This window comes from Filicampus tigris, chromosome 21, assembly GCF_054856515.1.
Source record: "Filicampus tigris isolate MCC_2025a chromosome 21, RoL_Ftig_1.0, whole genome shotgun sequence".
In the NCBI taxonomy this organism is placed as follows: domain Eukaryota; kingdom Metazoa; phylum Chordata; class Actinopteri; order Syngnathiformes; family Syngnathidae; genus Filicampus; species Filicampus tigris.
In genome coordinates, this window is record NC_141237.1 from 243,139 (window position 1) to 270,052 (window position 26,914).

General features: G+C 43.8%; 3 protein-coding genes across 5 annotated transcripts; 2 read left to right on the forward strand and 1 right to left on the reverse strand.

The window, feature by feature from the left end:
• The first annotated feature begins 251 nt into the window (after nucleotides 1-251).
• Nucleotides 252-6,285, forward strand: galnt11 (UDP-N-acetyl-alpha-D-galactosamine:polypeptide N-acetylgalactosaminyltransferase 11 (GalNAc-T11)). Of its 2 annotated transcripts, none has more exons than XM_086020231.1 (12): nucleotides 252-406; nucleotides 1,873-2,117; nucleotides 2,258-2,381; nucleotides 2,439-2,605; nucleotides 3,006-3,131; nucleotides 3,217-3,466; nucleotides 3,554-3,671; nucleotides 3,775-3,927; nucleotides 4,754-4,960; nucleotides 5,042-5,146; nucleotides 5,238-5,375; nucleotides 5,988-6,285. In XM_086020231.1, exons 2-12 carry the CDS (start codon nucleotides 1,907-1,909, stop codon nucleotides 6,126-6,128), a joined length of 1,740 nt encoding a protein of 579 aa, XP_085876357.1. In that variant the 5' UTR covers nucleotides 252-406; nucleotides 1,873-1,906; the 3' UTR covers nucleotides 6,129-6,285. The 2 variants fall into 2 exon arrangements, with proteins under 2 accessions (XP_085876357.1, XP_085876358.1); XM_086020232.1 differs by having other exon boundaries at nucleotides 1,876-2,117.
• A 472-nt stretch (nucleotides 6,286-6,757) lies between these two features.
• On the forward strand, nucleotides 6,758-22,399 carry chodl (chondrolectin). Of its 2 annotated transcripts, XM_086020245.1 has the most exons (8): nucleotides 6,761-6,991; nucleotides 7,461-7,627; nucleotides 20,184-20,335; nucleotides 20,405-20,562; nucleotides 20,637-20,690; nucleotides 21,692-21,736; nucleotides 22,012-22,108; nucleotides 22,210-22,399. In XM_086020245.1, the coding sequence occupies exons 1-8, from the start codon at nucleotides 6,904-6,906 to the stop codon at nucleotides 22,274-22,276; spliced, it is 828 nt and encodes a 275-aa protein (XP_085876371.1). In that variant the 5' UTR covers nucleotides 6,761-6,903; the 3' UTR covers nucleotides 22,277-22,399. The 2 variants fall into 2 exon arrangements, with proteins under 2 accessions (XP_085876370.1, XP_085876371.1); XM_086020244.1 differs by having other exon boundaries at nucleotides 6,758-6,991; nucleotides 22,012-22,399.
• LOC147127006 (zinc finger Y-chromosomal protein 1-like) lies at nucleotides 22,309-26,179 on the reverse strand. The gene is made up of 5 exons (XM_086020255.1): nucleotides 25,929-26,179; nucleotides 24,691-24,911; nucleotides 24,246-24,527; nucleotides 23,515-24,147; nucleotides 22,309-23,420 (listed from the first exon to the last, which is right to left on the reverse strand). The coding sequence occupies exons 2-5, from the start codon at nucleotides 24,902-24,904 to the stop codon at nucleotides 22,729-22,731; spliced, it is 1,821 nt and encodes a 606-aa protein (XP_085876381.1). The 5' UTR covers nucleotides 24,905-24,911; nucleotides 25,929-26,179; the 3' UTR covers nucleotides 22,309-22,728.
• Between the last annotated feature and the right edge of the window lie 735 nt (nucleotides 26,180-26,914).

The following is a 26,914-nucleotide window of genomic DNA, read 5'->3' on the forward strand; positions in this document are numbered from 1 at the left end:
TTGGTATTGCAGAAACTGCATTCTCAAATAGATGTGCTAGCTCATTCATTCGTATGTTAACAGTATTAACAGTTTCATTTGTCGTAAATGTAAATAAACCCCATTTGCAACAAGGAAGTGAACTTAGGACAAAGTCATGTTGCGCAAAAGCTTGCTTTCGAACCGATGGACTTTGAATGCATTTGATGTGGAAATTGAGCCCGCGTTTTGGCCGTCATTTTATTGTGAAAGCAGGGGGCGGAAGTGTTTGCCGCGGCGTGACGTGCCGTGACGTGTCGTGACGTGCCGTGACGTGCCGTTTCCGCCGTCCGGGTTCGGTGGCACTCGCTTGGTGTTTGTTGAAGATGTCCGTTGTTGACTTGCGCTGTGTAGCCCGACTTGTCTTGACCGCTACTGACGAACACCGGTAAGTCAGGTGACCTCGCCGCCGTTTAGCATGCAGCTAGCAAAATTGCTAACAAGGCAGCTTAGCTAGCCTTAGCTCAACTAGCTAGGTTCCATTATCGGACGGCCTTTGGACAAGTTGTGGACATTTTTGGTGGTCCAGCCAGCATAAAGTGTTTCAGAAAAGTGAGACGTTTTTCCGCGCCTTCCTAATTCCTGTCTATCGTTGATGTAATAATAATAATAAAAAGAAAATATATCTGATAAAGACGAAGGCGACACCATACACGCAGTCTCATTGGGGGGGGGGGAGTATTTTGTGCTTCATTTGGCGCCTGACAGTCTCATCATAACGATAGGTTTGTCTTTAAGAACACATTGTAATTGGAACTATAACTAGAAAGGGAGGGGGGAGGCGGGGCTCAAACCTGTTGATGTGCCGAAGAGCCAATCCTCCTTAGCTTTTTTTTGACGAGTGAAGACATTTTTTGAATGGACTTTGCTTCATCACCTTCCCGCACACGGTCACTGACGAGCTTTATTGCAGAGAAACAATTCCTGAGCTCCCTGATCGCCTTCGTTCAAGGAGCAAGCACTTTATGCACCCAAGAGAGTCCGTGAGGACGCGTGAGTGTGTGTGTGCAAGCGCTCATGAGAGTCTAAAGTGGAAGATCGAGTGCAACTTTCTGGACTGTCCAATCTGCCAACCTTGAGGTTGGGGCGACATCAATGTAGGAGTGTAGGAAATAAACTAATAATGTCGTTTATTGTGGGGGTTGTTTCAGACAGATACACGTGCAATGAGTAAAAAAACGAGTAAAAAAAAAATAAATAAAGGTTAGCCTAGCTAGGCCATTTAAAAACAACTTTTTGGAATAGTTTTTGAACGTCTCACGGTCAGTCACACACACACACACACACACACACTTATACTTTAAATGCATGCGACTTACGATAGATTACAATTATTAGTCCAAATATAACATGAGTAGTGCGTTTGAAAGTGTTGCTCTACGCAGATGGCAGAGTGGTCCGAATAAGAGACCTGGTGTGCTTGCTTCAAGCATTTATTTGTCACTCCCACTTGAAGTTCAGCACCAAGCTGACGCATGAAACAAACTTTCTGCTCTCTTTCTTATTTGATGCCAAATGCCAGACTAGCTAATGGAAATTAGCCTGCCAACAAGTGCTAACTTCACCACATGGAGGAGCAGCACCTACAACCAAAACGTTGAACCAAACCATACAGTCCAATGTTACTCAAGGGTCTGAATTGTCTTCTCTTCTTGTTGCCTCTTCTTTTTGCTGTCAAGTACACCACACGTCTGCCGGTAGCGCTCGATGCTGCCCGCTGGTATGTTGTGGCGCGGCAATGTCGGTACGACGCCGAAGGCGCGCAACTCCAAATTGGGACTTGTGATATGATAGCACTAAAGAATGCAATCCACGTCCAAATGTCTGTGTGTGTGTGTGTGTGTGTGTGTGAAGCAGTGTGATGTAAAGCTATGCTGCGTGCGCCCCGATGGCTTTGGTGCCGCTGCGCTACTTCTGCTACGGCTGCGTGGTGACGTCGGCCGCCTGGTCGGTGCTCCTCCTCGTCTACTTCTCGCGGACGGCCGAGCCGGGTCTGGGCAGGACCCCCGTGGGGCCGCGCCGCCGGGTCGTCGCCGAGGAGCCGGCCCGCCGGGGCGCCGACTACGACGCGGGGGCCGCCGGGCTGTCGCCGGAAATGGGTGAGTGAGGGAGCGCGGGCGGTGTGACCCAAATGGACTTTTTGAGGGGCCGCAAAGGCAGACAGATCGGCGCTACGCCATGACAGGCACTTGCGAGCGGACGTTTGCGATTGGTTGTTTTGGGAACCCCGTGCGCGCAGGTATGATCTTCAACGAGGCTGACCAGGAAGTGCGGGACACGGGCTACCGTCAGCATGCCTTCAACGTGCTGATTTCGCGGCGCATCGGTCCTCGCCGCCAGCTGCCCGACACCAGGGACCGCAGGTGGGACGCCCGTGGCGCCGTCCCGGCCGCCCCCGACTGACGCGCCGCCCTTTGCAGGTGCGGCGACGAGGCCTACCCCGAGGATCTCCCGTCCGCCAGCGTGGTCATCTGCTTCTTCAACGAGGCCGTCTCCGCTCTCACCAGGACGCTCCGCAGCGTCTTGGACCGGACCCCCGCTGAGCTCCTTCACGAAATCGTCCTGGTGGACGACCGCAGCGAGCTGGGTAAGTGTCGCCCGATCGCCCGCCCGTTTGAGGTTACCGGCGTGTTTCCGTTGCGGTTTTTCCACATGACCGTCCGTCACAAAAGAGGAGCGGCGTAATGCTATCCGGGGGTGTATTACTGCGTTTCGGTCCGGCGCGCTCGGTTCGGTCCACTTGCGTACCGTCTCTGATCACTTTCTATTATTAGCGCGAGTAGGCGGGTTTTCACACGGACGCAATTGAGTGTTGCACGCGTTGGGGAGTTGGGGCACAGAAAAAAAAAAAAAAAAATTGTTTTTTTTACAAAGTCCCGATGTTCCACCTCTCCAAAAGAGCGACACGCGACGTACAGAAGAAGCTAAGCAGAGCAAAGTCCAAAGCGAGCGACTCGTGCGATGCCAAATGTGATTTGTGGCCGCAGCTGAGCTGAAGGACGACCTGGACCGATTCGTCCGAGAGCAGCTGCCCCGCAAGGTCAAGCTGCTGCGCAACCAGAAGAGAGAAGGACTCATCCGAGGACGCATGATCGGAGCCCAGCACGCCACCGGTGAGTCCCGCCTCCTTTTGTCGCCCTCCGCCGCCCTCCGCGGCCCTGCTCACCCGCCCTCCGCCCTCCGCCCTCCGCGTGCCAGGTGAGGTTCTGGTGTTCCTGGACAGTCACTGCGAGGTCAACCAGGCGTGGTTGCAGCCCCTGTTGGCGGCCATCCGGGCGCAGCGCCGCGCCGTGGTGTGTCCCGTCATCGACATCATTTCCGCCGACACGCTGGCCTACTCGCCGTCGCCGGTGGTTCGCGGCGGCTTCAACTGGGGGCTGCACTTCAAGTGGGACCCCGTGCCCGCCGCCCAGCTGGCCGGGCCCCGGGGCGCCATCGCGCCCATCAGGTAGGGAGCGCGCCCCGCCCTGGGCCCGCCCTGGGCCCGCCCTGGGCCCGCCCTGGGCCGTCCCCGTCTGACTGGCCCCGCCCCCAGGTCTCCCACCATGGCGGGCGGCCTGTTTGCCATGGATAGGAAGTACTTCGGCGAACTGGGCCAGTACGACGCCGGCATGGACATCTGGGGCGGCGAGAACCTGGAGATCTCGTTCAGGGTGAGGCCCGACTCGCCCGCGTTGCCGCCGCCGCCGCCGTTTCTTCCTGCTGATCCGGTCCCACGAATGCGCGCGTGCCTGTGTGTACCTGTCCGTGCGTCAGATTTGGATGTGCGGCGGGCAGCTGCTGATCATCCCGTGTTCCCGCGTTGGTCACATCTTCCGCAAAAGGCGACCTTACGGCTCCCCGGGCGGCCAGGACACCATGGCCCACAATTCCTTGCGCCTCGCTCACGTCTGGATGGACGACTACAAGGTACACGCGCACGGGCGGGGCAACGAATTGCAAATTCAAGTACGATTACCATTACTCGCTGACGCGAATCGCGCCTGCACTTGATTTGCTGTGGCGACCCCTGAGGGGACGGGCCGAAAGGATAACGACGACAACGCGCCACGATTACCAAATTGGCAAAAGCCATTCATATGTGTTTGTTTACGCAAGGAAACCAGAGGTGAAGTTATACATTTGCAACAAATTTTATCTAGTCCAAAAGTAACGTATATAATTATAGTGTTAAACATTTTCTTGTCTACGGTTAATCGCTGCAAGGACCAGCTGGTGTGGCCCGCAAGGACTTGTTGCTCCGTCAGATATCTCTCAAAGCCACATTCCATGACATTAGACAAAGCAGCGATGCCAAGGCCTGTTGCTGCGTGCGTGCGTGCGTGCGTGCGTGCGTGCGTGCGTGCGTGCGTGCGTGCGTGCGTGCGTTAGACAAGACACAAATTGTGCTTTGTCTCTTCCCTTTCGATTGATTATGACTGCTTATGTGTAAGGACACTTCGAGGTTTGCGTGCGATGACCCAAAAATGTGTAACGCAATTCCCGTCGGATCAGTATATCCGTCTAGCGTCAGCGATTAGCAGCCTGACGCTGATATTGACCAAATGGTTCAGAGCGGGCCTTGGCGGGCGTCGGCCCTTCGTCCCGGCGAGCGTTGCCATGACGAGCGGACGGCCGATGGAGCTTTGGTGCAAAAAGCCGACGCCGGCGCGCGCGGCCTCCTGGGCTTTAAGGCCATGTCGGGGAAGCTGGTGGAGCGGTGGCAGCCAAAAGCGCGCTGGCCTTTTCCTTGCAGGAGCGCTTCCTGTCGCTGCGTCCCGAGCTGCGCCAGCGCGACTTCGGCGACGTCAGCGAGCGTCTGGCGCTGAGGAAACGTCTGCAGTGTCGCTCCTTCCGCTGGTACCTGGACAACGTGTACCCCGAGATCAACAACAAGCCGCAGGCGCCGCCGTTGCTTAGCGACAAGAAGGCGGCGCGCCCCCGGGTGCTGCGCCGAGGACGGGTGACCTTTGACCTTTGGCCCGGCCGGCTTCCCGTCGCCCGGCGGCCTCAAAGTAAACGCCGCTTCCGCTTCCCGTTTCAGCTGCGCAACGTGGCCGGCGCGCGGTGTTTGGTGGCGCAGACGCGAGTCAGTCAGAAGGGCGGCGCTGTCGTGCTCAGACCCTGTGACACGGGTGACCCTGAACAGGTGACCTCCGACCCTGCGCCTCACTGCCGTGGAAACGTGGTGGGCTTCGTGTTGTTGATGCGCGCGTGCGTGCGTGCGCGCGAGCGTGCAGGAGTGGACGTATGACGACGAAGGTCAACTGATCCTGTCCGGCCTGCTGTGTCTGGACGTGTCGGAGGTCAGGACCTCTGACCCGCCCAGGCTCATGAAGTGCCACGGCTCCGGCGGGTCGCAGCAGTGGAGCCTTGGGGTGAGAGACGCACACGCGCGCACGGTCGGCGGCCCTCGTCAATCCGAGCGTGTCCTCCTTTCCTGCGGCGTTCCCTAAGAGTCGTCTGTGAGGCCCCGCCCATTTTACGCTCGACATCCTGAAGATGTGGCGGCGCCTCGGAGCGCATGCATGCAGATGACCTCCAGGCTGACCTTTGACCAGTGACGCGCAAAGCGCGAGAAAAATGATTTGTCCTCAATTCATGCCCGTTGCTCACAGCAGGGCTCCGTTTGAAACCTTCCTTGTTTAGAATCCTACTTTCAAAGCGTAAGCAGAGTTTCAAACCCTACTTTTGAACCCTAGCCCTCGTTTAGAATCCCCGATTTACGACCGTACTTTTACTAGTTTGAAGCCCCGCTTTGAAAAAAGCCAAAGCGTAGTTGAAAAGCCCACTTTGAAACCTTAACCCTAGTTTGCAACCCGTCTCCAGCCGACCCCTCGCGACCTTTGGCCACATGCACGAAGTCGTCGTCGGCGCCCGGGTCCTCGTCGGCGCGTCCGGCAGCGAATGACGCTCGGCGACGTTCGGTCGAAAGAAGACGAGGGGCCCCTCGGCGCTCGGTGACCGGCTTTGCGCTTGTGCTCCCGCAGAAGTCTGCACGCGTGTACCAGGTGTCCGTCGGGCAGTGTCTGTCCGCCGTGCAGCCGCCGGGAGTCAAAGGTCACGTCGCCATGGCGATATGCGACGCCTCGCCGCCGCAGCGGTGGCAGCTGGAGGAGGGCGGGGCTTGACCCTGTCAAGTGACAATCCGATTGTTCGCTTTTTAAGGTGATTGTTTTTCATTTGATTTGGATTTTCTTTTTTTTAATGATGAACTTTGACCCCAGCATGGATGCTTGCTTGTAAATAAGTATTAAAAGTTGATTCTTCAGCTGCGATTGGCTCAAATCGGTTGTGATGTCATCAGTCCTGCGCATCAAAAATCACGTCAACAAAAACAGATCAATAGTTTGTCTGGATTCTTTTAATGGGAATCGATGTCCAATCCGCAACGCTGTTTACATGTCTGCGCGCGCGATCGCCATGACAACAGTCGGTCCAATTTGGAGATGAAGAGGTTGGGCTCATCTTCACTGCGTGCTTGGTGTTATGCGTGTGGCGGACAAAGAAGATGAGGCTTGTCTCCTTCCTTCGCTTAGCCCCCCCACACACACTCCCCCCCCCCCCCCCCCGCCACCGATCCGTCGTTTGCCAAATATTCCCCACAGAACCGATAAGCGACAGTGATGTCATCATGCTGCAAAGGCAAGCTATCGACTGAGCTATTGATTAGCGTCTCGGCTATCCCACTAAACCAATTAGGTTGAGTGCGTCTGTGTGTGTGTGTGAGTGAGAGAGAGAGGGAGGGAGGGAGGGAGGGAGGGAGGGAGGGAGGGGGGTCAGGGCTGAAGAAGGGGGCGGGCCTAGTAAGCATCTGCCCTTGCCCGCGCTGCACATCAACGCCACACCAAGAAGAAAAAGACGACATTTTGGGGGAATGTTTCCCTAAGCCAAGACAAGATCGGGATGATGACCTTTGACCTGCTGAGTCCGCCGGTGCTGATGATGGCCTTGGCGGCGGCGGCGGCGGTCCGCGGCGCAAGAGTCCTCAGCGGTGAGTTTCGCGCCAGTCGGTCAGGCCACGGCCATTTCTGATACTGTGCGTTACGCTAACGCCGTTGGCCCCCTTCAAAATGAAAGCTCAACAACTAAGGCGTGCGTGCGCATGGGTGCTTTGGATTGAAAATAATGTCATCGAATAAGCGCCCAAGAGGGACATTGCAAACCGTCTCAGGGCTGTACCCGGAACCGTTGCCAAGTTGAGCCAGCAAAGGGGAGTTCACGTTAAGGCGCGTACGAGCAATACATCAATAATTCCTACGTTTTGGGTCCGAGCCGATCCGAGGCTTGTGTGCGGTACGCCCGCATTGCCAAAGAGAGTGTTGAGTGTGTCCGATAGCCGCGTGATGGATGACGCTGCAGCTGACGGCTCCCTCCACGTGGGCGCGTGCGTTCGGTGACGCTCCGCGCGTCGCGTGTCAATCGACGACAATCGAGTTCCCTGCGTGCGTGTGCGCCCACAGGTCAAAGGGTGTGTCTGGGCGGGGCCTGCTACAAGATGGCCCACTTCCAGCACGTATCCAGCCGCGTGGACTTCAGGGAGGCCCAGCTCGCCTGCCGCGTGGACGGCGGACAGCTCGTCAGCATACGCACGCCGCAGGAGCAGAAACACATCCAGACGCTACTGGAGGTCACGCCCGACTCCTCGTCATTCTCGCGTCATCCACGTCAGATTCGTGGCGCTCCGTCGGTCCGCGCATTCTTCATCAAGAGGCCAGAGGCTGCGGCCCGCTGGAAATTTCAACACAGGCCACATTTGGCCCCTGGGGCCGCGCTTTGGAGGTGTCTGCTGTAGACGGTTGTTATTTCAAAAAAGCGCCGAAGAACCGTGACGCTCGAGTCCGCTCCTCGGGAGCCCCGCTCCTCGGGAGCCCCGCTCCTCGGGAGCCCCGCTCCTCGGGAGCCCCGCTCCTCGGGAGCCCCGCTCCTCGGGAGCCCCGCTCCTCGGGAGCCCCGCTCCAGCCTGTTTTCTATCTCTCCCTACCTGCAACACACCTGATTCAAATGATCCGCTCATCACCGAGCTTTGTACGAGCCTGATAATGATTGCGGTCATTTGTATCCAGTGTGTTCGGGTAGGGAGAGATGGAAAACAGGCTCGATAGGGCCTCTTGACGACCCCTGATGAACTACTATCGGAGAACAAAAATAACTCAAAAAGCAACATTTGTTTTCTAGATTTACTATAAGAGCAAACCGTTTCTAACTTTTTTTCTAGATCTAATTTAAGATTAAAAGAAATGTAGCTTTTTTCTAGATCTATAAGAGCAAAAAAATGTAACTTTTCTAAATCTATAGAAGGGCAAACATTTTTTCTAGGTTTACTATAAGAGCAAACCATTTGTAACTTTTCTAGATCTATTAGACGGGCTAACATTTTTTCCCATATTTACTGTAAGAGAAACAAAATTTAACTTTCTTTTCTAGATTTACTATAAGAGCAAACCATTTTTAGCTTTTTTTCTAGGTTTACTATGAGAGCAAACCATTTGTAACTTTTCTAGATCTATTAGACGGGCAAAGATTTTTTTTTCTAGATTAACTATAAGAGACACAAAATTTAACTTTCTTTTCTAGATTCACTATAAGAGCGAGCCATTTTTAGCTTTTTTCTAGGTTTACTATGAGAGCAAACAATTTGTAACTTTTCTAGATCTATTAGAAAGGCAAACATTTTTTTCTAGATTTACAATAAGAGAAACAAAATTTAACTTTCTTTTCTAGATTTACTATAAGAGCAAGCCATTTTTAGCTTTTTTTCTAGATTTACTATAAGAGACACAAAATGATTTTTTCTAGATCTATGAAAGCAAAAAACTTTCTTTTCTAGAACTTCTATAAGAGCAAAACACTTTTTCTTCTATATCTTAGAGCTCAAAACTTTTTCTAGATCTTTTATAAGAGTAAAGAACTTTTTTTTCTAGATATAACAGCAAAAAAACTTTTTCTAGATCTTCAATAATAGCAAAAACTTTTTTTTCTAGATCTTAGAGCCCAAAACTTTTTTCTAGATCTTCTATAAGAGTAAAAAACTTTTTTTTCTAGATCTAACAGCAAAAAAACCTTTTTCTAGATCTTCAATAATAGCAAAAAACTTTTTTTCTAGACCTTAGAGCCCAAAATTTTTTTTCTAGATCTGCTTTAAGAGCAAAAATCTTTTTTTTCTAGAAATTTGAGCCCAAAACGTTTTTTTTTCTAGATCATCCTTAAGAGGAAAAATCTTTTTTTTCTAGATATTAGAGCCCAAACCTTTTTTTTCTAGATCTTTTATAAGATCAAAAAACTTTTTTCTGGATCTTAGAGCTCAAAAAAAAATTTCTAGATCTTTTATAGGAGCAAGACTTTTTTCTAGATGTTAGAGCCCCAATTTTTTTTTCTAGATCTTGTAAAAGAGCAAAGGTTTTTTTTCTAGAAATAAGAGCCCAAAACTTTTTTTCTAAATATTCTTTAAAAGCAATAAACTTTCTTTTCTAGATCTTCTATAAGAGCAATAAACTTTTTTTTCTAGATCTTAGAGCTCAAAACTTTTTTCTAGATCTTCTATAAGAGCAAAAACTTTTTTCTAGATCTAACAGCAAAAAGACCTCTTTTTCTAGATCTTAAATAATAGCAAAATACTTTTTTTTACTAGATCTTAGAGCCCAAAACTTTTTTTCTAGATCTCCTTTAAGAGCAAGTTTTTTTTCTAGAAATTAGAGCCCAAAACTTTTTTTTCATGATCTTCTAAAAAAGCAAAAAGGTTTTTTTCTAGATCTTCTACAAAAGTAAAAGTCATTTGTAAAGAAATTAGAGCCCAAAACTTGTTTTTCTAGATCTCCTATAAGAGCAAAAAGTTTTTTTTCTAGATCCTCTATAAGAGTAAAAAACTTTTTTTTCTAAATCTTCTATAAAAGCAAGTTTTTTTTTTCTAGAAATTAGAGCCCAAAACTTTTTTTTTCTAGATCTTCTATAAGAGCAAAAAGTTTTTTTCTAGAATTTAGAGCCCAAAACCTTTTTCTAAATCTTCTATAAGAGCAAAAAGTGTTTTTCTAGATATTAGAGCCCAAAACCTTTTTTTCTAGATCTTCTATAAGAGCAAAAAGGTTTTTTTCTAGATCTTTTATAAGAAGTAAAAACGTTTTTTTTCGAGAAATTAGAGCCCAAAACTTTTTTTCTAGATCTTCTATAAGAGCAAAAAGTTTTTTTTTCTAGAATTTAGAGCCCAAAACCTTTTTTTCTAGATCTTCTTTAAGAGCAAAAGTTTTTTTTTCGAGAAATTTTTCTAGAACTATAAAAGTTAGGTTTTTTCTAGAAATTAGAGCCCAAAACTTGTTTTTCTAGATCTCCTATAAGAGCAAAAATAGGTTTTGTTCTAGATCCTCTATAAGAGTAAAAAACGTTTTTTTTCTAAATCTTCTATAAAAGCAAGTTTTTTTTTTCTAGAAATTAGAGCCCAAAACTTTTTTTTTTCTAGATCTTCTATAAGAGCATCAAGTTTTTTTTCTAGATCTTTAATAAAAAGTAAAAACGTTTTTTTTCTAGAAATTAGAGCCCAAAACTTTTTTTTCTAGATCTTCTTTAAGAGCAAAAAGGGTTTTTTTTTCTAGAATTTAGAGCCCAAAACCTTTTTTTTCTAGATCTTCTTTAAGAGCAAAAGTTTTTTTCGAGAAATTAGAGCCCAAAACTTTTTTTTCTAGATCTTCTATAAAAGTTAGGTTTTTTTCTAGAAATTAGAGCCCAAAACTTGTTTTTCTAGATCTCCTATGAGAGCAAAAAATGTTTTGTTTCTAGATCCTCTATAAGAGTAAAAAACGTTTTTTCTAAATCTTCTATAAAAGCAAGTTTTTTTTCTAGAGATTAGAGCCCAAAGCTTTTTTTTTCTAGATCTTCTTTAAGAGCAAAAAGGGTTTTTTTTCTAGAATTTAGAGCCCAAAACCTTTTTTCCTAGATCTTCTATAAGAGCAAAAAGTTTTTTATCTAGATCTTTAATAAAATATTAAAAACGTTTTTTTTCTAGAAATTAGAGCCCAAAACTTTTTTTCTAAATCTTCTATAAGAGCAAAAAGTTTTTTTTCTAAATCTTTAATAAAAAGTAAAAACGTTTTTTTTCTAGAAATTAGAGCCCAAAATTTTTTTTTCCTAGATCTTCTATAAGAGCAAAAACTTTTTTCTAGATCTAACAGCAAAAAGACCTCTTTTTCTAGATCTTAAATAATAGCAAAATACTTTTTTTACTAGATCTTAGAGCCCAAAACTTTTTTTCTAGATCTCCTTTAAGAGCAAGTTTTTTTTCTAGAAATTAGAGCCCAAAACTTTTTTTTCATGATCTTCTAAAAAAGCAAAAAGGTTTTTTTCTAGATCTTCTACAAAAGTAAAAGTCATTTGTAAAGAAATTAGAGCCCAAAACTTGTTTTTCTAGATCTCCTATAAGAGCAAAAAGTTTTTTTTCTAGATCCTCTATAAGAGTAAAAAACTTTTTTTTCTAAATCTTCTATAAAAGCAAGTTTTTTTTTTCTAGAAATTAGAGCCCAAAACTTTTTTTTCTAGATCTTCTATAAGAGCAAAAAGTTTTTTTCTAGAATTTAGAGCCCAAAACCTTTTTCTAAATCTTCTATAAGAGCAAAAAGTGTTTTTCTAGATATTAGAGCCCAAAACCTTTTTTTCTAGATCTTCTATAAGAGCAAAAAGGTTTTTTTCTAGATCTTTTATAAGAAGTAAAAACGTTTTTTTTCGAGAAATTAGAGCCCAAAACTTTTTTTCTAGATCTTCTATAAGAGCAAAAAGTTTTTTTTTCTAGAATTTAGAGCCCAAAACCTTTTTTTCTAGATCTTCTTTAAGAGCAAAAGTTTTTTTTTCGAGAAATTTTTCTAGAACTATAAAAGTTAGGTTTTTTCTAGAAATTAGAGCCCAAAACTTGTTTTTCTAGATCTCCTATAAGAGCAAAAATAGGTTTTGTTCTAGATCCTCTATAAGAGTAAAAAACGTTTTTTTTCTAAATCTTCTATAAAAGCAAGTTTTTTTTTCTAGAAATTAGAGCCCAAAACTTTTTTTTTTCTAGATCTTCTATAAGAGCAAAAAGTTTTTTTTCTAGATCTTTAATAAAAAGTAAAAACGTTTTTTTTCTAGAAATTAGAGCCCAAAACCTTTTTTTTCTAGATCTTCTTTAAGAGCAAAAAGGGGTTTTTTTTCTAGAATTTAGAGCCCAAAACCTTTTTTTTCTAGATCTTCTTTAAGAGCAAAAGTTTTTTTCGAGAAATTAGAGCCCAAAACTTTTTTTTCTAGATCTTCTATAAAAGTTAGTTTTTTTTCTAGAAATTAGAGCCCAAAACTTGTTTTTCTAGATCTCCTATAAGAGCAAAAAATGTTTTTTTTCTAGATCCTCTATAAGAGTAAAAAACGTTTTTTCTAAATCTTCTATAAAAGCAAGTTTTTTTTCTAGAGATTAGAGCCCAAAGCTTTTTTTTTCTAGATCTTCTTTAAGAGCAAAAAGGGTTTTTTTTCTAGAATTTAGAGCCCAAAACCTTTTTTCCTAGATCTTCTATAAGAGCAAAAAGTTTTTTATCTAGATCTTTAATAAAATATTAAAAACGTTTTTTTTCTAGAAATTAGAGCCCAAAACTTTTTTTCTAAATCTTCTATAAGAGCAAAAAGTTTTTTTTCTAAATCTTTAATAAAAAGTAAAAACGTTTTTTTTCTAGAAATTAGAGCCCAAAATTTTTTTTTCCTAGATCTTCTATAAGAGCAAAAAGGGTTTTTTTTCTGGATCTTTAATAAAAAGTAATAACGTTTTTTTCTAGAAATTAGAGCCCAAAACTTTTTTTTCTAGATCTTCTTTAAGAGCAAAAAGGTTTTTTTTACTAGAATTTAGAGCCCAAAACCTTTTTTTCTAGATCTTCTTTAAGAGCAAAAGTTTTTTTCGAGAAATTAGAGCCCAAAACTTTTTTTTCTAGATCTTCTATAAAAGTTAGGTTTTTTTCTAGAAATTAGAGCCCAAAACTTGTTTTTCTAGATCTCCTATAAGAGCAAAAAATGGTTTTTTTCTAGATCCTCTATAAGAGCAAAAAACTTTTTATCTAAATCTTCTATAAAAGCAATTTTTTTTCCTAGAGATTAGAGCCCAAAACTCTTTTTTTCTAGATCTTCTTTAAGAGCAAAAAAATTTTTTACTAGAATTTAGAGCCCAAAACCTTTTTCTAGATCTTCTATAAGAGCAAAAAGTGTTTTTCTAGATGTTAGAGCCCAAAACCTTTTTTCTAGATCTCCTATAAGAGCAAAAAGTTTTTTTTCTAGATCTTTTATAAAAAGTAAAAACGATTTTTTTCTAGAAATTAGAGCCCAAAACTTTTTTTTCTAGAACTTCTATGAGAGCAAAAGTTTTTTTTGAGAAATTAGAGCCCAAAACTTGTTTTTCTAGATCTTCTATAAAAGTTAGGTTTTTTCTAGAAATTAGAGCCCAAAACCTTTTTTCTAGATCTCCTATAAGAGCAAAAAGGTTTTTTTCTAGATCTTTTATAAAAAGTAAAAACGATTTTTTTCTAGAAATTAGAGCCCAAAACTTTTTTTTCTAGATCTTCTATGAGAGCAAAAGTTTTTTTTGAGAAATTAGAGCCCAAAACTTGTTTTACTAGATCTTCTATAAAAGTTAGGTTTTTTCTAGAAATTAGAGCCCAAAACTTGTTTTTCTAGATCTCCTATAAGGGCAAAAAATGTTTTTTTTTTCTAGATCCTCTATAAGAGTATAAAATTTTTTTTCTAAATCTTCTATATAAGCAAGGTTTTTTTCTAGAAATTAGAGCCCAAAACTTTTTTTCTAGATCTTCTATAAGAGCAAAAAGTTTTTTTTTCTAGATCTTTAATAAAAAGTAAAAACGTTTTTTTTCTAGAAATTAGAGCCCAAAACCTTTTTTCTAGATCTTCTATAAGAGCAAAAAGTTTTTTTTCTGGATCTTTAATAAAAAGTAAAAACGTTTTTTTTCTAGAAATTAGAGCCCAAAACTTTTTTTTCTAGATCTTCTTTAAGAGCAATAAGGGTTTTTTTTCTAGAAATTAGAGCCCAAAACCTTTTTTTTCTAGATCTTCTTTAAGAGCAAAAGTTTTTTTCGAGAAATTAGAGCCCAAAATTCTTTTTTCCTAGATCTTCTATAAGAGCAAAAAGTTTTTTTTCTGGATCTTTAATAAAAAGTAAAAACGTTTTTTTTCTAGAAATTAGAGCCCAAAACTTGTTTTTCTAGATCTCCTATAAGAGCAAAAAATGTTTTTTTTCTAGATCCTCTATAAGAGTATAAAAAATTTTTTCTAAATCTTCTATATAAGCAAGGTTTTTTACTAGAAATTAGAGCCCAAAACTTTTTTCTAGATCTTCTATAAGAGCAAAAAGTTTTTTTTCTGGATCTTTAATAAAAAGTAAAAACGTTTTTTTTCTAGAAATTAGAGCCCAAAACTTTTTTTTCTAGATCTTCTTTAAGAGCAAAAAGGGTTTTTTTTCTAGAAATTAGAGCCCAAAACCTTTTTTTTCTAGATCTTCTTTAAGAGCAAAAGTTTTTTTCGAGAAATTAGAGCCCAAAATTCTTTTTTCCTAGATCTTCTATAAGAGCAAAAAGTTTTTTTTCTGGATCTTTAATAAAAAGTAAAAACGTTTTTTTTCTAGAAATTAGAGCCCAAAACTTGTTTTTCTAGATCTCCTATAAGAGCAAAAAATGTTTTTTTTCTAGATCCTCTATAAGAGTATAAAAAATTTTTTCTAAATCTTCTATATAAGCAAGGTTTTTTACTAGAAATTAGAGCCCAAAACTTTTTTCTAGATCTTCTATAAGAGCAAAAAGTTTTTTTTCTAGATCTTTAATAAAAAGTAAAAACGTTTTTTTTCTAGAAATTAGAGCCCAAAACTTTTTTTCTAGATCTTCTATAAGAGCAAAAAGGGTTTTTTTTCTAGAATTTAGAGCCCAAAACCTTTTTTTTCTAGATCTTTAAGAGCAAAAGTTTTTTTCGAGAAATTAGAGCCCAAAACTTTTTTTTCTAGATCTTCTATAAAAGTTAGGTTTTTTTCTAGAAATTAGAGCCCAAAACTTGTTTTTCTAGATCTCCTATAAGAGCAAAAAATGTTTTTTTTCTAGATCCTCTATAAGAGTAAAAAACGTTTTTTCTAAATCTTCTATAAAAGCAAGTTTTTTTTCTAGAGATTAGAGCCCAAAACTTTTTTTTTCTAGATCTTCTATAAGAGCAAAAAGTTTTTTTTCTAGAATTTATGAGCCCAAAACCTTTTTCTAAATCTTCTATAAGAGCAAAAAGTGTTTTTCTAGATGTTAGAGCCCAAAACCTTTTTTTCTAGATCTCCTATAAGAGCAAAAAGTTTTTTTTCTAGATCTTTAATAAAAAGTAAAGACGTTTTTTTTCTAGAAATTAGAGCCCAAAACTTTTTTTTCTAGATCTTCTTTAAGAGCAAAAAGGGTTTTTTTTCTAGAATTTAGAGCCCAAAACCTTTTTTTTCTAGATCTTCTTTAAGAGCAAAAGTTTTTTTCGAGAAATTAGAGCCCAAAATTCTTTTTTCTAGATCTTCTATAAAAGTTAGGTTTTTTTCTAGAGATTAGAGCCCAAAACTTGTTTTTCTAGATCTCCTATAAGAGCAAAAAATGTTTTTTTTCTAGATCCTCTATAAGAGTAAAAAACGTTTTTTCTAAATCTTCTATAAAAGCAAGTTTTTTTTCTAGAGATTAGAGCCCAAAACTTTTTTTTTCTAGATCTTCTATAAGAGCAAAAAGTTTTTTTACTAGAATTTAGAGCCCAAAACCTTTTTCTAAATCTTCTATAAGAGCAAAAAGTGTTTTTCTAGATGTTAGAGCCCAAAACCTTTTTTTCTAGATCTCCTATAAGAGCAAAAAGTTTTTTTTCTAGATCTTTAATAAAAAGTAAAAACGTTTTTTTTCTAGAAATTAGAGCCCAAAACTTTTTTTTCTAGATCTTCTTTAAGAGCAAAAAGGTTTTTTTTTCTAGAATTTAGAGCCCAAAACCTTTTTTTTCTAGATCTTTAAGAGCAAAAGTTGTTTTCGAGAAATTAGAGCCCAAAATTTTTTTTTCCTAGATCTTCTATAAGAGAAAAAAGTTTTTTTTCTTGATCTTTAATTAAAAGTAAAAACGTTTTTTTTCTAGAAATTAGAGCCCAAAACCTTTTTTTTCTAGATCTTCTTTTAGAGCAAAAAGGGGTTTTTTTCTAGAATTTAGAGCCCAAAACCTTTTTTTTCTAGATCTTCTTTAAGAGCAAAAGTTGTTTTCGAGAAATTAGAGCCCAAAATTCTTTTTTCCTAGATCTTCTATAAGAGCAAAAAGTTTTTTTTCTGGATCTTTAATAAAAAGTAAAAACGTTTTTTTTCTAGAAATTAGAGCCCAAAACCTTTTTTTTCTAGATCTTCTTTAAGAGCAAAAAGGGGTTTTTTTTCTAGAATTTAGAGCCCAAAACCTTTTTTTTCTAGATCTTCTTTAAGAGCAAAAGTTTTTTTCGAGAAATTAGAGCCCAAAACTTTTTTTTCTAGATCTTCTATAAAAGTTAGTTTTTTTTCTAGAAATTAGAGCCCAAAACTTGTTTTTCTAGATCTCCTATAAGAGCAAAAAATGTTTTTTTTCTAGATCCTCTATAAGAGTAAAAAACGTTTTTTCTAAATCTTCTATAAAAGCAAGTTTTTTTTCTAGAGATTAGAGCCCAAAACTTTTTTTTTCTAGATCTTCTATAAGAGCAAAAAGATTTTTTACTAGAATTTAGAGCCCAAAACCTTTTTCTAAATCTTCTATAAGAGCAAAAAGTGTTTTTCTAGATGTTAGAGCCCAAAACCTTTTTTTCTAGATCTCCTATAAGAGCAAAAAGTTTTTTTTCTAGATCTTTAATTAAAAGTAAAAACGTTTTTTTTCTAGAAATTAGAGCCCAAAACTTTTTTTTCTAGATCTTCTTTAAGAGCAAAAAGGGTTTTTTTTCTAGAATTTAGAGCCCAAAACCTTTTTTTTCTAGATCTTCTTTAAGAGCAAAAGTTGTTTTCGAGAAATTAGAGCCCAAAATTCTTTTTTCCTAGATCTTCTATAAGAGCAAAAAGTTTTTTTTCTGGATCTTTAATAAAAAGTAAAAACGTTTTTTTTCTAGAAATTAGAGCCCAAAACCTTTTTTTTCTAGATCTTCTTTAAGAGCAAAAAGGGTTTTTTTTCTAGAATTTAGAGCCCAAAACCTTTTTTCCTAGATCTTCTATAAGAGCAAAAAGTTTTTTATCTAGATCTTTAATAAAAAATTAAAAACGTTTTTTTTCTAGAAATTAGAGCCCAAAACTTTTTTTCTAGATCTTCTATAAGAGCAAAAAGTTTTTTTTCTAGATCTTTAATAAAAAGTAAAAACGTTTTTTTTCTAGAAATTAGAGCCCAAAATTTTTTTTTCTAGATCTTCTTTAAGAGCAAAAAGGGTTTTTTTTCTAGAATATAGAGCCCAAAACCTTTTTTTTCTAGATCTTTAAGAGCAAAAGTTTTCGAGAAATTAGAGCCCAAAATTTTTTTTTCCTAGATCTTCTATAAGAGCAAAAAGTTTTTTTTCTTGATCTTTAATTAAAAGTAAAAACGTTTTTTTTCTAGAAATTAGAGCCCAAAACCTTTTTTTTCTAGATCTTCTTTTAGAGCAAAAAGGGTTTTTTTTCTAGAATTTAGAGCCCAAAACCTTTTTTTTCTAGATCTTCTTTAAGAGCAAAAGTTTTTTTCGAGAAATTAGAGCCCAAAATTCTTTTTTCCTAGATCTTCTATAAGAGCAAAAAGTTTTTTTTCTAGATCTTTAATAAAAAGTAAAAACGTTTTTTTTCTAGAAATTAGAGCCCAAAATTTTTTTTTCTAGATCATCTTTAAGAGCAAAAAGGGTTTTTTTTCTAGAATTTAGAGCCCAAAACCTTTTTTTCCTAGTCTTTAAGAGCAAAAGTTTTTTTCGAGAAATTAGAGCCCAAAATTCTTTTTTCCTAGATCCTCTATAAGAGCAAAAAGTTTTTTTTCTGGATCTTTAATAAAAAGTAAAAACGTTTTTTTTCTAGAAATTAGAGCCCAAAACTTGTTTTTCTAGATCTCCTATAAGAGCAAAAAATGTTTTTTTTTCTAGATCCTCTATAAGAGTATAAAAAAAAATTTCTAAATCTTCTATATAAGCAAGGTTTTTTTCTAGAAATTAGAGCCCAAAACTTTTTTTCTAGATCTTCTATAAGAGCAAAAAGTTTTTTTTCTAGATCTTTAATAAAAAGTAAAAACGTTTTTTTTCTAGAAATTAGAGCCCAAAACGTTTTTTTCTAGATCTTTAATAAGAGCAAAAAGGTTTTTTTCCAGATCTTCTATAAGAGCAAAACACTTTTTTTTTCTAAATCTTCTATAAGAGCAAAACTTTTTTCTAGAAATTAGAGCCTAAAACCTTTTTTTTCTAGATTTTCTATAAGAGCAAGTTTTTTGTGAAAAAAAGAACCATGTAGTTAGGCATCTTTTGTCTTGCTTTTCAGCTCTCTTCTGGCTGAGCGGATAGCGTCGTGGGAATGTAAACCAGAGGGCCATGGTTCGAATCTCGGCCATACCATTTATATATATGTCTGAAAAATAACGACCATGTATAGTAAGGCTTTTTTTTTTTTTTTTTAAATGTGGTATGGGTATATTAAGGATAGATCTATGTAAGAGAGATATAGATCTCTATAAGATCTAGGAAAAAGTTTTTTTGCTCTTATAGTAGACCTAGAAAAAAAACTAAAAAATGGTTTTCTCTTATAGTAAATCTAGAAAAAAAGCTAATAATGGTTTGCTCTTATAGTAAATCTAGAAAAAAATGTTTGCCCTTCTAATAGATCTAGAAAAGTTACAAATGGTTCGCTCTTATAGTAAACCTAGAAAAAAAGGTAAAAATGGTTTGCTCTTATAGTGAATCTAGAAAAGAAAGTTAAATTTTGTGTCTCATAGTAAATCTAGAATAAAATGTTTGCCCTTCTAATAGATCTAGAAAAGTTACAAATGGTTTGCTCTTATAGTAAACCTAGAAAAAAAGCTAAAAATGGTTTGCTCTTATAGTAAATCTAGAAAAAAAAGTTTTGAGCTCTAAGATCTAGAAAAAAAGATTTTTGCTCTTATAGAAGATTTAGAAAAAAAAGGTTTTGGGCTCTAATTTCTAGAAAAAAAACTTTTTTGCTTTTATAGAAGATGTAGAAAAAAAGGTTTTGGGCTCTAAATTCTAGAAAAAAAACGTTTTTTGCTCTTATAGAAGATCTAGAAAAAAAGGTTTTGAGCTCTAAATTCTAGAAAAAAATTTTTTTGCTCTTATAGAGGATCTCGAAAAAAAGTTTTGGGCTCTAATTTCTAGAAAAAAAAACTTTCGCTTTTATAGAAGATCATGAAAAAAAAAGTTTTGGGCTCTAATTTCTAGAAAAAAAACTTTTTTACTTTTGTAGAAGATCTAGAAAAAAAACCTTTTTGCTTTGTTAGAAGATCATGAAAAAAAGTTTTGGGCTCTAATTTCTAGAAAAAAAGTTTTGCTCTTATTGAAGATTTTGAAAAAAAACTTTTTTGCTCTTATAGAAGATCTAGAAAAAAAGGTTTTGAGCTCTAAATTCTAGAAAAAAAAATTTTTGCTCTTATAGAGGATCTCGAAAAAAAGTTTTGGGCTCTAATTTCTAGAAAAAAAACTTTTTTACTTTTGTAGAAGATCTAGAAAAAAAACCTTTTTGCTTTGTTAGAAGATCATGAAAAAAAAGTTTTGGGCTCTAATTTCTAGAAAAAAACCTGCTCTTATAGAAGATGTAGAAAAAATTGTTTTGGGCTCTAAGATCTAGAAAAAGCACGTTTTTCAAAAAAACGCCTTACTATGCATGGTCGTTTTTTTCCCGCAAATAACATCTTACCATACCCCTACTATCCATGGTCGTTTTTTTTTTTGGTTTTATTGGGAAGGGACTTAACTGACGATTACAATTTGATTCGTCACGGTAAATGACAGCTGACCAAAGACGGACCAGCACAATTACTTTGGTAAAATGCCCACCTCGGCCGACAACATCGTCACCAGCACCATTGTGGTCATCATCATCCCTTACTTTCCCACATTTAGATCGTCGCTATCTCCATCATCATCATCATCATCCTCATCCTCATCATCCTCATCATCATCATCCTCCTCCTCCTCGTCGCCGTCATCTTGATCTTCATGGTTGTTGCGTGTTGCCCAGGAGTTGCGTTTGGGCTCGGGAATATCAGATGGCGATTTCTGGATCGGTTTGGCCCGCACAGACGACGCCAAGGATGAGCGCGACCCTTCCTCTGGCGTCACTTCCTGTCCGCAACGCTACAAGTGGAGCGACGGCAGCGCGGCGTCCTTCAGGTGATGCCGCTGGCCGCGCTCGCTTGCGTCGAGTCGTCTTTGCCGCCAGCCGGTGTGTCCCGCCCACAGGAAGTGGTACTCGGACGAGCCGTCGTGCGGCGCCGAGTCGTGCGTGGTGATGCTCCATCAGCCGGGCGCGCTTCCAGGAGCGGGCGGGGCTTACCTCTACCACTGGAACGACGACCGCTGCTCCATGAAACATAATTTCATCTGCAAATACCAAGCCGGTTGCGCCATCTCGCCCTTGTCTCGTCGTCGTCTGGGTGGCTGCTTTCTGACTTGCTTTTTGTCTCTTTGGCAGAGCGCCACCCGGAGGAGGAACCGGGCACCACGGCTGCGGGGCACGGGGACACGGGTCAGCCACAACTGAATTGAGAACAACCGTAGCGTAGCCTCTCAGTCCACTAGCTTAAGCCTAACGCCAACACCGATTACCCTTTCCAACGCAAACGGCGCAGCGTGGCATGTAGCCAGACAATGGAACAGCACTCGCATACGCTTGATCCTCCGCCAAGAGCGACTACGCCAATCCCACTTGAGTTGTAGGCAGCGCTCGCCCTTTCCGATTGGCTGCAGCACCCAGACAGGAAAGAAGTCTGAATTGGCCTTTGGGAAGGCCAACGGCACAATACAAGCATACAAAGGGCCTTGCGTTAATAACGGGCAGAGCTGGGCATTTGACTCAAAACGCGCGGTCCGTTTATGACAGCCGGGCTACTCTTCCGCCGCCCGCCCGTCCATCCGCAAAACATAGCCGTCGCCTCAAGGCCGGTTTTAAACGGGCTCCCGTTGGTGTTTCCGACGACCGACTTGGACAAACTGCCACGCCCCCCCCCCGGCCGATATTTGAAACGAATGACTGACGTGGCATGGAAGCCTCAGCGCGGCCGGACTCCACGCGTCTCCTTCTGGCACCTTCGCGACCTCTTTGGAGCTTTATGTACCTTTGAGGACCTCGGAGGCCCGGACGCATTTAGTCCGGCCGTCTCACTCTCGTCACATAGGGAAAACATCGCGGCGTCTCGCCCGTTCCCCCACCCAAATAACGACGACGACGACGACTCAATCCGACGATACGATTGTTACAGAAACCTCGCTTCGCCGCCAAAACAGACAAGAGGCGATGAAATTGCTGGAAAAGTGGGCTCGGCTTATGCTTAGTCCGACTTTTTTTTTTTCGGATAGTTTGCCGTTTATCACCTACAAAACGGTCTTTTGACTTTGAAGCATGGTTAAGGAACAAATGTAACTTGTATCTCAAGGCACACTGCACTCAGCACAATTGTGTGTGTGTGTGTGTGTGTGTGTGTGTGTGTGTGTGTGTGTGTGTGTGCGGGTGTGTGCGCGCGCGTGCAGGGACCACACCGGATGAAGGTCACGTCACCTTGACAGGAGCTCCAGGTACACGCGCACATTAAGAAAAGGCGAGGGCGCGACCGACCCAGAAGGACCTTTCGGCGCCCATTCCAGCACTGGCGAAAAACGAAAACAAATAACCGATTAATCGAGCAATGAATTCAAATATGATTTGGAAGCGATGAGGTCCCCTTTGGATTTGCGCTCGACTTACGAGTGAAGCCGCTGGCAAAACATCAGCGGTCGTGCCCTTGCGCAGTGCGGACGCGTGGCGTCACCAGAGAAGCCCGGCCAACTTTTTGGGTTTGTCGTGCGCGCAGGCCCGTGGGCGCTCTTCGTCCTTCCGCCGCTGCTGCTGCTGCTGCTGCTCATCCTGGGGGCCGGCGCCACCTGCTGCTGCCACGCGCTTGGCGCCAGGTCAGCAAGTCGCCTGCGCAAGGGCGCGTGCGCCGCACCTCCTGACGCCGCACCTCCTGACGTCGCACCTCCTGACGTCGCACCTGTGGCTCCTCCCGCAGCCCGGCGGCGAGGCGGGCCAGCCTTTGGATCGCCAAGACGGCCAAAGGTGACGTCGTGGAGCCGTGACGGCCGGCCAGTGACGGGGGCGGACTCTCAAGTGTCTCGTGACATGGTTTATTAGCTCGCTAAGCTAACGGTGCATGCTAAGCTTCTGTTTTCGGGTGTAAAGTAAAACAATTCAACTTCAAAGCGTGTCCCTTGTTTCCATCAAAATCATTTTCGTGTCATGCGATGCGATGCGATTTGGCGTTTGGGTCCAGTTGAAGGGGGCAAAATGTTTGCCCGGTCTTCTTTTGAGGCATCGTCGCTTGATTTGCGCGGCTTGAGGAGCCAGCTTGCCCGACTGTTGGCAAAGCGAGTGACACTCGGTGCACGCGGGCAAAGAAAATGTACAATACGAACTGCTGCTACACGGGAGCAATGTGACACTTGTAGCAGGAAACGGGCTTGTCCAAGGCGGGTGGACAAGCCACTGGTGGGAAGAAGCCCGCCTGCTGACGCCGGCCCGCCGGCCGGCGTCAGCGGGCGGGCGCGGCCAGCGCCTCTTCCCGCTTGAAGTCCGGGCCCCCGTCAAGGTCTTGGAAGAGGAGCGGCGGGTCGGCGTCTTCCGGCATCCCGCGGACGCCGTGCACGCGCTTCTTGTGCTGCTGCAGGTTGCCGAGGCGATTGAAGCGCGCCGCGCAAAGGTCGCAGGCGAAGGGTCTCTCACCCGTGTGGATGATGACGTGTCGGGCCAGCTGCGAGCGGCACTTCTTGTCCTTGCCGCAGATGTGGCAGACAAAGTTCTGCGGCGGCCGCGCGCCATCGCGGTGGACCACCCGCCGGTGCCGCTTGAGGTGGCTGAGGCGGCGGAAGCGGCGCGGGCAGAAGTCGCAGGCGTGCGGCCGCTCGTCGCTGTGCACGGCCGCGTGGTTGATCAGCAGCGAGCGGAACTTGAACACTTTTCCGCAGGCGGTGCACGGGAAGGCCTTGGCGGCGCGCGGGCCGGTGGCGCGCGGGCCGGCGGCGCGCGGCCCCGCCCCGCCGGCCTCCTTCAGGTGAGCGCGCGCGTGGTGCCGCTTGAGGCAGGCCGGGCGCGCGAAGCGGCGCAGGCACAGCGTGCAGCGGAAGGGCTTGTCGCCCGAGTGCAGGCGAGAGTGGGCGGCGAGCAGCGCCTCCGTCTTCAGCCGCTTGCCGCACACGCCGCACGGCAGCGAGCCGTCCTCGCCCTTGCCCTCGCCCCCGCCCCCGCCCCCGCCCCCCGCCCCCGCCCTCGCCCCCGCCCCCGCCCTCGCCCCCGCCCTCGCCCCCGCCCCCGCCCCCGCCCCCGCCCCCGCCGTCGACGTGGACGAGGAGCTTGTGGCGCTCCAGCTGATAGCGGCGGCAGAATTTGCGTCCGCAGACGTCGCAGAGGTGCGGCCGCTCGTCCGTGTGCGTCTGCAGGTGAGCCGCCAGCTGAGAGCGGAACTTGAGCTCTTTGCCGCAGAAGTGACAGAGCAAAGAGCCCGGGCGCCGCCGCGCCTCGGCGCCGTCGTCGTCCCCGTCGTCGCCGCCCCCGTCCTGGTGCACGGTGAGCTTGTGGTGCTGGAGGTCGTTGGTGCGCATGTAGGCCTTGGGGCAAAGGTCGCAGCGGTGGGGTTTGACTCCCAAGTGGATGACCTCGTGCGTCTTGAGCGCCGACCTGCAGCGGAAGGTTTTGCCGCAGACGTCGCAGAGCCACGTCTGGACGGGGCGCCGCTTCTCGCGCCGGGCCACGCCCCCCGGGTGGAGGCGGCTGAGGTGATGGCGGAGGTTGTCGCGGCGGTTGAAGCGAAGGTCGCACAGGGGGCACGCGAAGGGTTTCTGGCCCGTGTGGATGAAGGAGTGGCGGGCCAGGCTGGACTTGTTCTTCATCACCTGGCCGCACACGTCGCACACGATGTTCTCCGCCTCTGACTTGAGGGCCGCCTCCGCCGCACCTGACGCCGCAACACGCGCAGAGACGCGTTTGCCTCGTGGGCCTGCCTCATCTCAAGCCTTTCAAATCCTACGCAAAGAAATGAAACCGTCTTCTCACCTTGCGAAGGCGACGTCCGCGCAGGCTCGTCCTGGGCCGGCGGCGGTTCGGCCCACGTCTGCAGGTCTTGGCGCCACCTGGGAGGTCGCCGCGTCCTCTGCGGCCGCGCGCTGGACAGCGGCGGCGAGGGGGAGGAGGCGGCGGCGGCGGCGTTGGCGACCGACACCCCCTGGGCTTTGCTGCCGTTTCTGACCGCTTTGCTTCTGCTCCGCGGTAGCGCGCCGTCGCCATTTTGACTATCGGGTCGCAGCGCCAAACGCCGAACTGGTATGGCGGGCAAACCTGAGCACACAGCATAAAACGAGCGCCCCCTGAGATGGATGCACTGGCCAATGCAATTTTCACCAGAAGACCCTGTTTAGACTAGCAGGGGCGCAATCTTTTTGCGCTTGAGTTTCCCCTTAACCTTCAACAACCAGGGTCATGTGACCGAAGCCCCGCCTACCCGCTCGTCTCCAGCACAGTCCGCGGGTCAACAGGTCGGCCTGAACGCCGATGTCTTGACTGTGGGCGGCGTCGCTCTGACAGCCGACCTCGCGGGTCCCGCCCGCTGGCGCCTCCCACTGGCAGGCCGCCTCCTGCCACTTCCTCCCCAGGACTCGCAGCTCATCTCCACCTCCGGGGGGCGCCGCCGCCGTCGCCGCCGCCGTCGCCGCCATCGCACTCCTCAACGTGACACACAATGACAATCTCATAAAGGTTTTTTTCTGTGGGAACTAACACCGCTGAAAACGTCACAGCATATTTTGTTATTCTGCAGCATAGTGCCAGTGGAACAGGTTCTGCCATCTGACCTTTCCAGCAGAAATGTGTCACACCCTAACATGGAGAAGGGCCGTTTTTAACTTTTGGATTCTTCTGGGTTGTGAAGTAAGGTGACATATATTCACAATTGTGCATGTTTCTATCAAATTGATTATCTGTGAGCCACTTAAGTTGCGAAGAGGGTTCGAAATGATATTCAAAGTGTTTTGGGAGCACAGTTTTGGTTACGTTTCGTGTTTGAACTAAGCCTCGATATTTCGGGGAGGTGTCAATTACTCGCACTTTGTCAATACTGGCGGCAGGGCTCGTAGCCTAACCTCTCCAATTATTTGCACTGTATAAACCTTCCTCGGATGCTTACATCATTACTACACTATTGAGTGAGTGGACGTGTGCCACAACGGTCGAAAGTTTAAGAACAGCTTCCAAGTCCCAGCGCACAGCACTTCGCTAAACGTTCCGCACGGTCGTGTGCGAACACTTTCACGTCACGTTTCAGAAGACAATTGTTAAATAAGAAATTTACATTAAAAACCCATCTTTTTGCATTTCGGCTGTTTTGACCCGTGAGGGATTTGGCGTATTTTTATGAACTTTTCCGACGAGCACTTTGTGCTACTTTCTCGGTATTTAAGAGCCATTCAAAAATAAGCCGCGAGTGAACCAGAGTTCACGTGTGGCATCAAACATTTGAACGCAGCGTCAAAGCGGGAATTAACTAAGTCTTGCTGCTTGAGTCTTCAAAGTGTCGTGAGCGTTAGCAGAACAACCGAGTCAAACTGAAGGAGAATTCAGTGAACGGATGAACCAAAAGTCAACTTTGGACTGGAAGAAACTGTTAGCTTCGTGCTAAGAGCGCAGGCGAAACACTGAAAATAACAAGAAACAACATCCAACTGACATGTGGGGTGTTCGTACCTGCGCCGAGCAGTCTGACGACGCACGAGCGACGGGAGGAGGGAAAAAGTTTGTTTATTCGGTTTGCTTTCAAAATTAGAACACAATTGTGGAACAAGCGCAACGCGACACCGAGCACAGGCAGCCCACTTCCTCCGCGTCTTCTTCGTCGTCTTTTTGCGGAAGTGGATTCCTCGAGTGTGACGCCTTGCGCCCGCCCCCTCGTGGCTTCGAGAATCGAAAAGCGTTAACTGTCGCTGTGGGTACCAGTTGTGTCTTTGCCTCTATGTTTCCCACCCCCTGGCTGTTGTGTCTGTGTGTTCTGAGTTCCAAATAAAAAATTTAAAAAATTAAAAAAAGAAGAAAAGTACATTATTACTGCTTCTTTTGCGAGGCAGCTCATGTGTCACTTCTGCTCATGACCCGAGAAGCCGTTGACCGTCTTGTGAAACAACATCAGCGGAACGTTTGCGTTTCTCCTGCCGAACTGGCAACAATTTTGTGGTTGACTCGGGCTGCAATATTGTATGTACTGTATATAATGTGAAGTTTTTCTTAATAAAACGTGTTTTCCCCCGAATTCACCACAATCCGATCCCGAAAGCCGCGAAACATTGACGTGACGTCTTCAGTCGGCAGGTCGACGACCGAATGGCGAACAGCAGTAATGTATTTGATTTCATTCTCTATTTAATACCTCAGAACATACAACATCAACAGCCAGGGGCTGGCAAACATAGAGGCAAAGAAATCTATTACAGAACTATATTTTAAAGCGTGACGTCATCAACAGGCGCGCGCACCCGATACAATCTGTACACCGGATCACATTTGGTACCCCACACCTCCACCATGCTCTCAAGGTAGTTTGGAATTCAAATCATGCCAAAACCTCACAAACGCACAAAACCTGATCGACTCACACCCAACAATTTACAAACAAAGTCAGTGTGTTATGCACATACAAAATATCATTCACAAACTAATCCATTGTGTTTTGCACATAA

Coding starts and splice junctions, on each gene's coding strand:
- LOC147127006 (XM_086020255.1), bottom strand. CDS start 24,904: ATGGCGGCGACGGCGGCGGCGACGGCGGCGGCGCCCCCCGGAGGTGGA. Junction 24,528..24,690: donor ACTGTGCTGGAGACGAGCGG/GTAGGCGGGGCT, acceptor CTGTGTGCTCAG/GTTTGCCCGCCATACCAGTT. Junction 24,148..24,245: donor GCGGACGTCGCCTTCGCAAG/GTGAGAAGACGG, acceptor TTGCGGCGTCAG/GTGCGGCGGAGGCGGCCCTC.
- chodl (XM_086020244.1), top strand. CDS start 6,904: ATGATGACCTTTGACCTGCTGAGTCCGCCGGTGCTGATGATGGCCTTG. Junction 6,992..7,460: donor CGGCGCAAGAGTCCTCAGCG/GTGAGTTTCGCG, acceptor GTGCGCCCACAG/GTCAAAGGGTGTGTCTGGGC. Junction 20,336..20,404: donor GGCAGCGCGGCGTCCTTCAG/GTGATGCCGCTG, acceptor TCCCGCCCACAG/GAAGTGGTACTCGGACGAGC.
- galnt11 (XM_086020231.1), top strand. CDS start 1,907: ATGGCTTTGGTGCCGCTGCGCTACTTCTGCTACGGCTGCGTGGTGACG. Junction 2,606..3,005: donor GGACGACCGCAGCGAGCTGG/GTAAGTGTCGCC, acceptor TTGTGGCCGCAG/CTGAGCTGAAGGACGACCTG. Junction 3,928..4,753: donor TCTGGATGGACGACTACAAG/GTACACGCGCAC, acceptor TTTTCCTTGCAG/GAGCGCTTCCTGTCGCTGCG.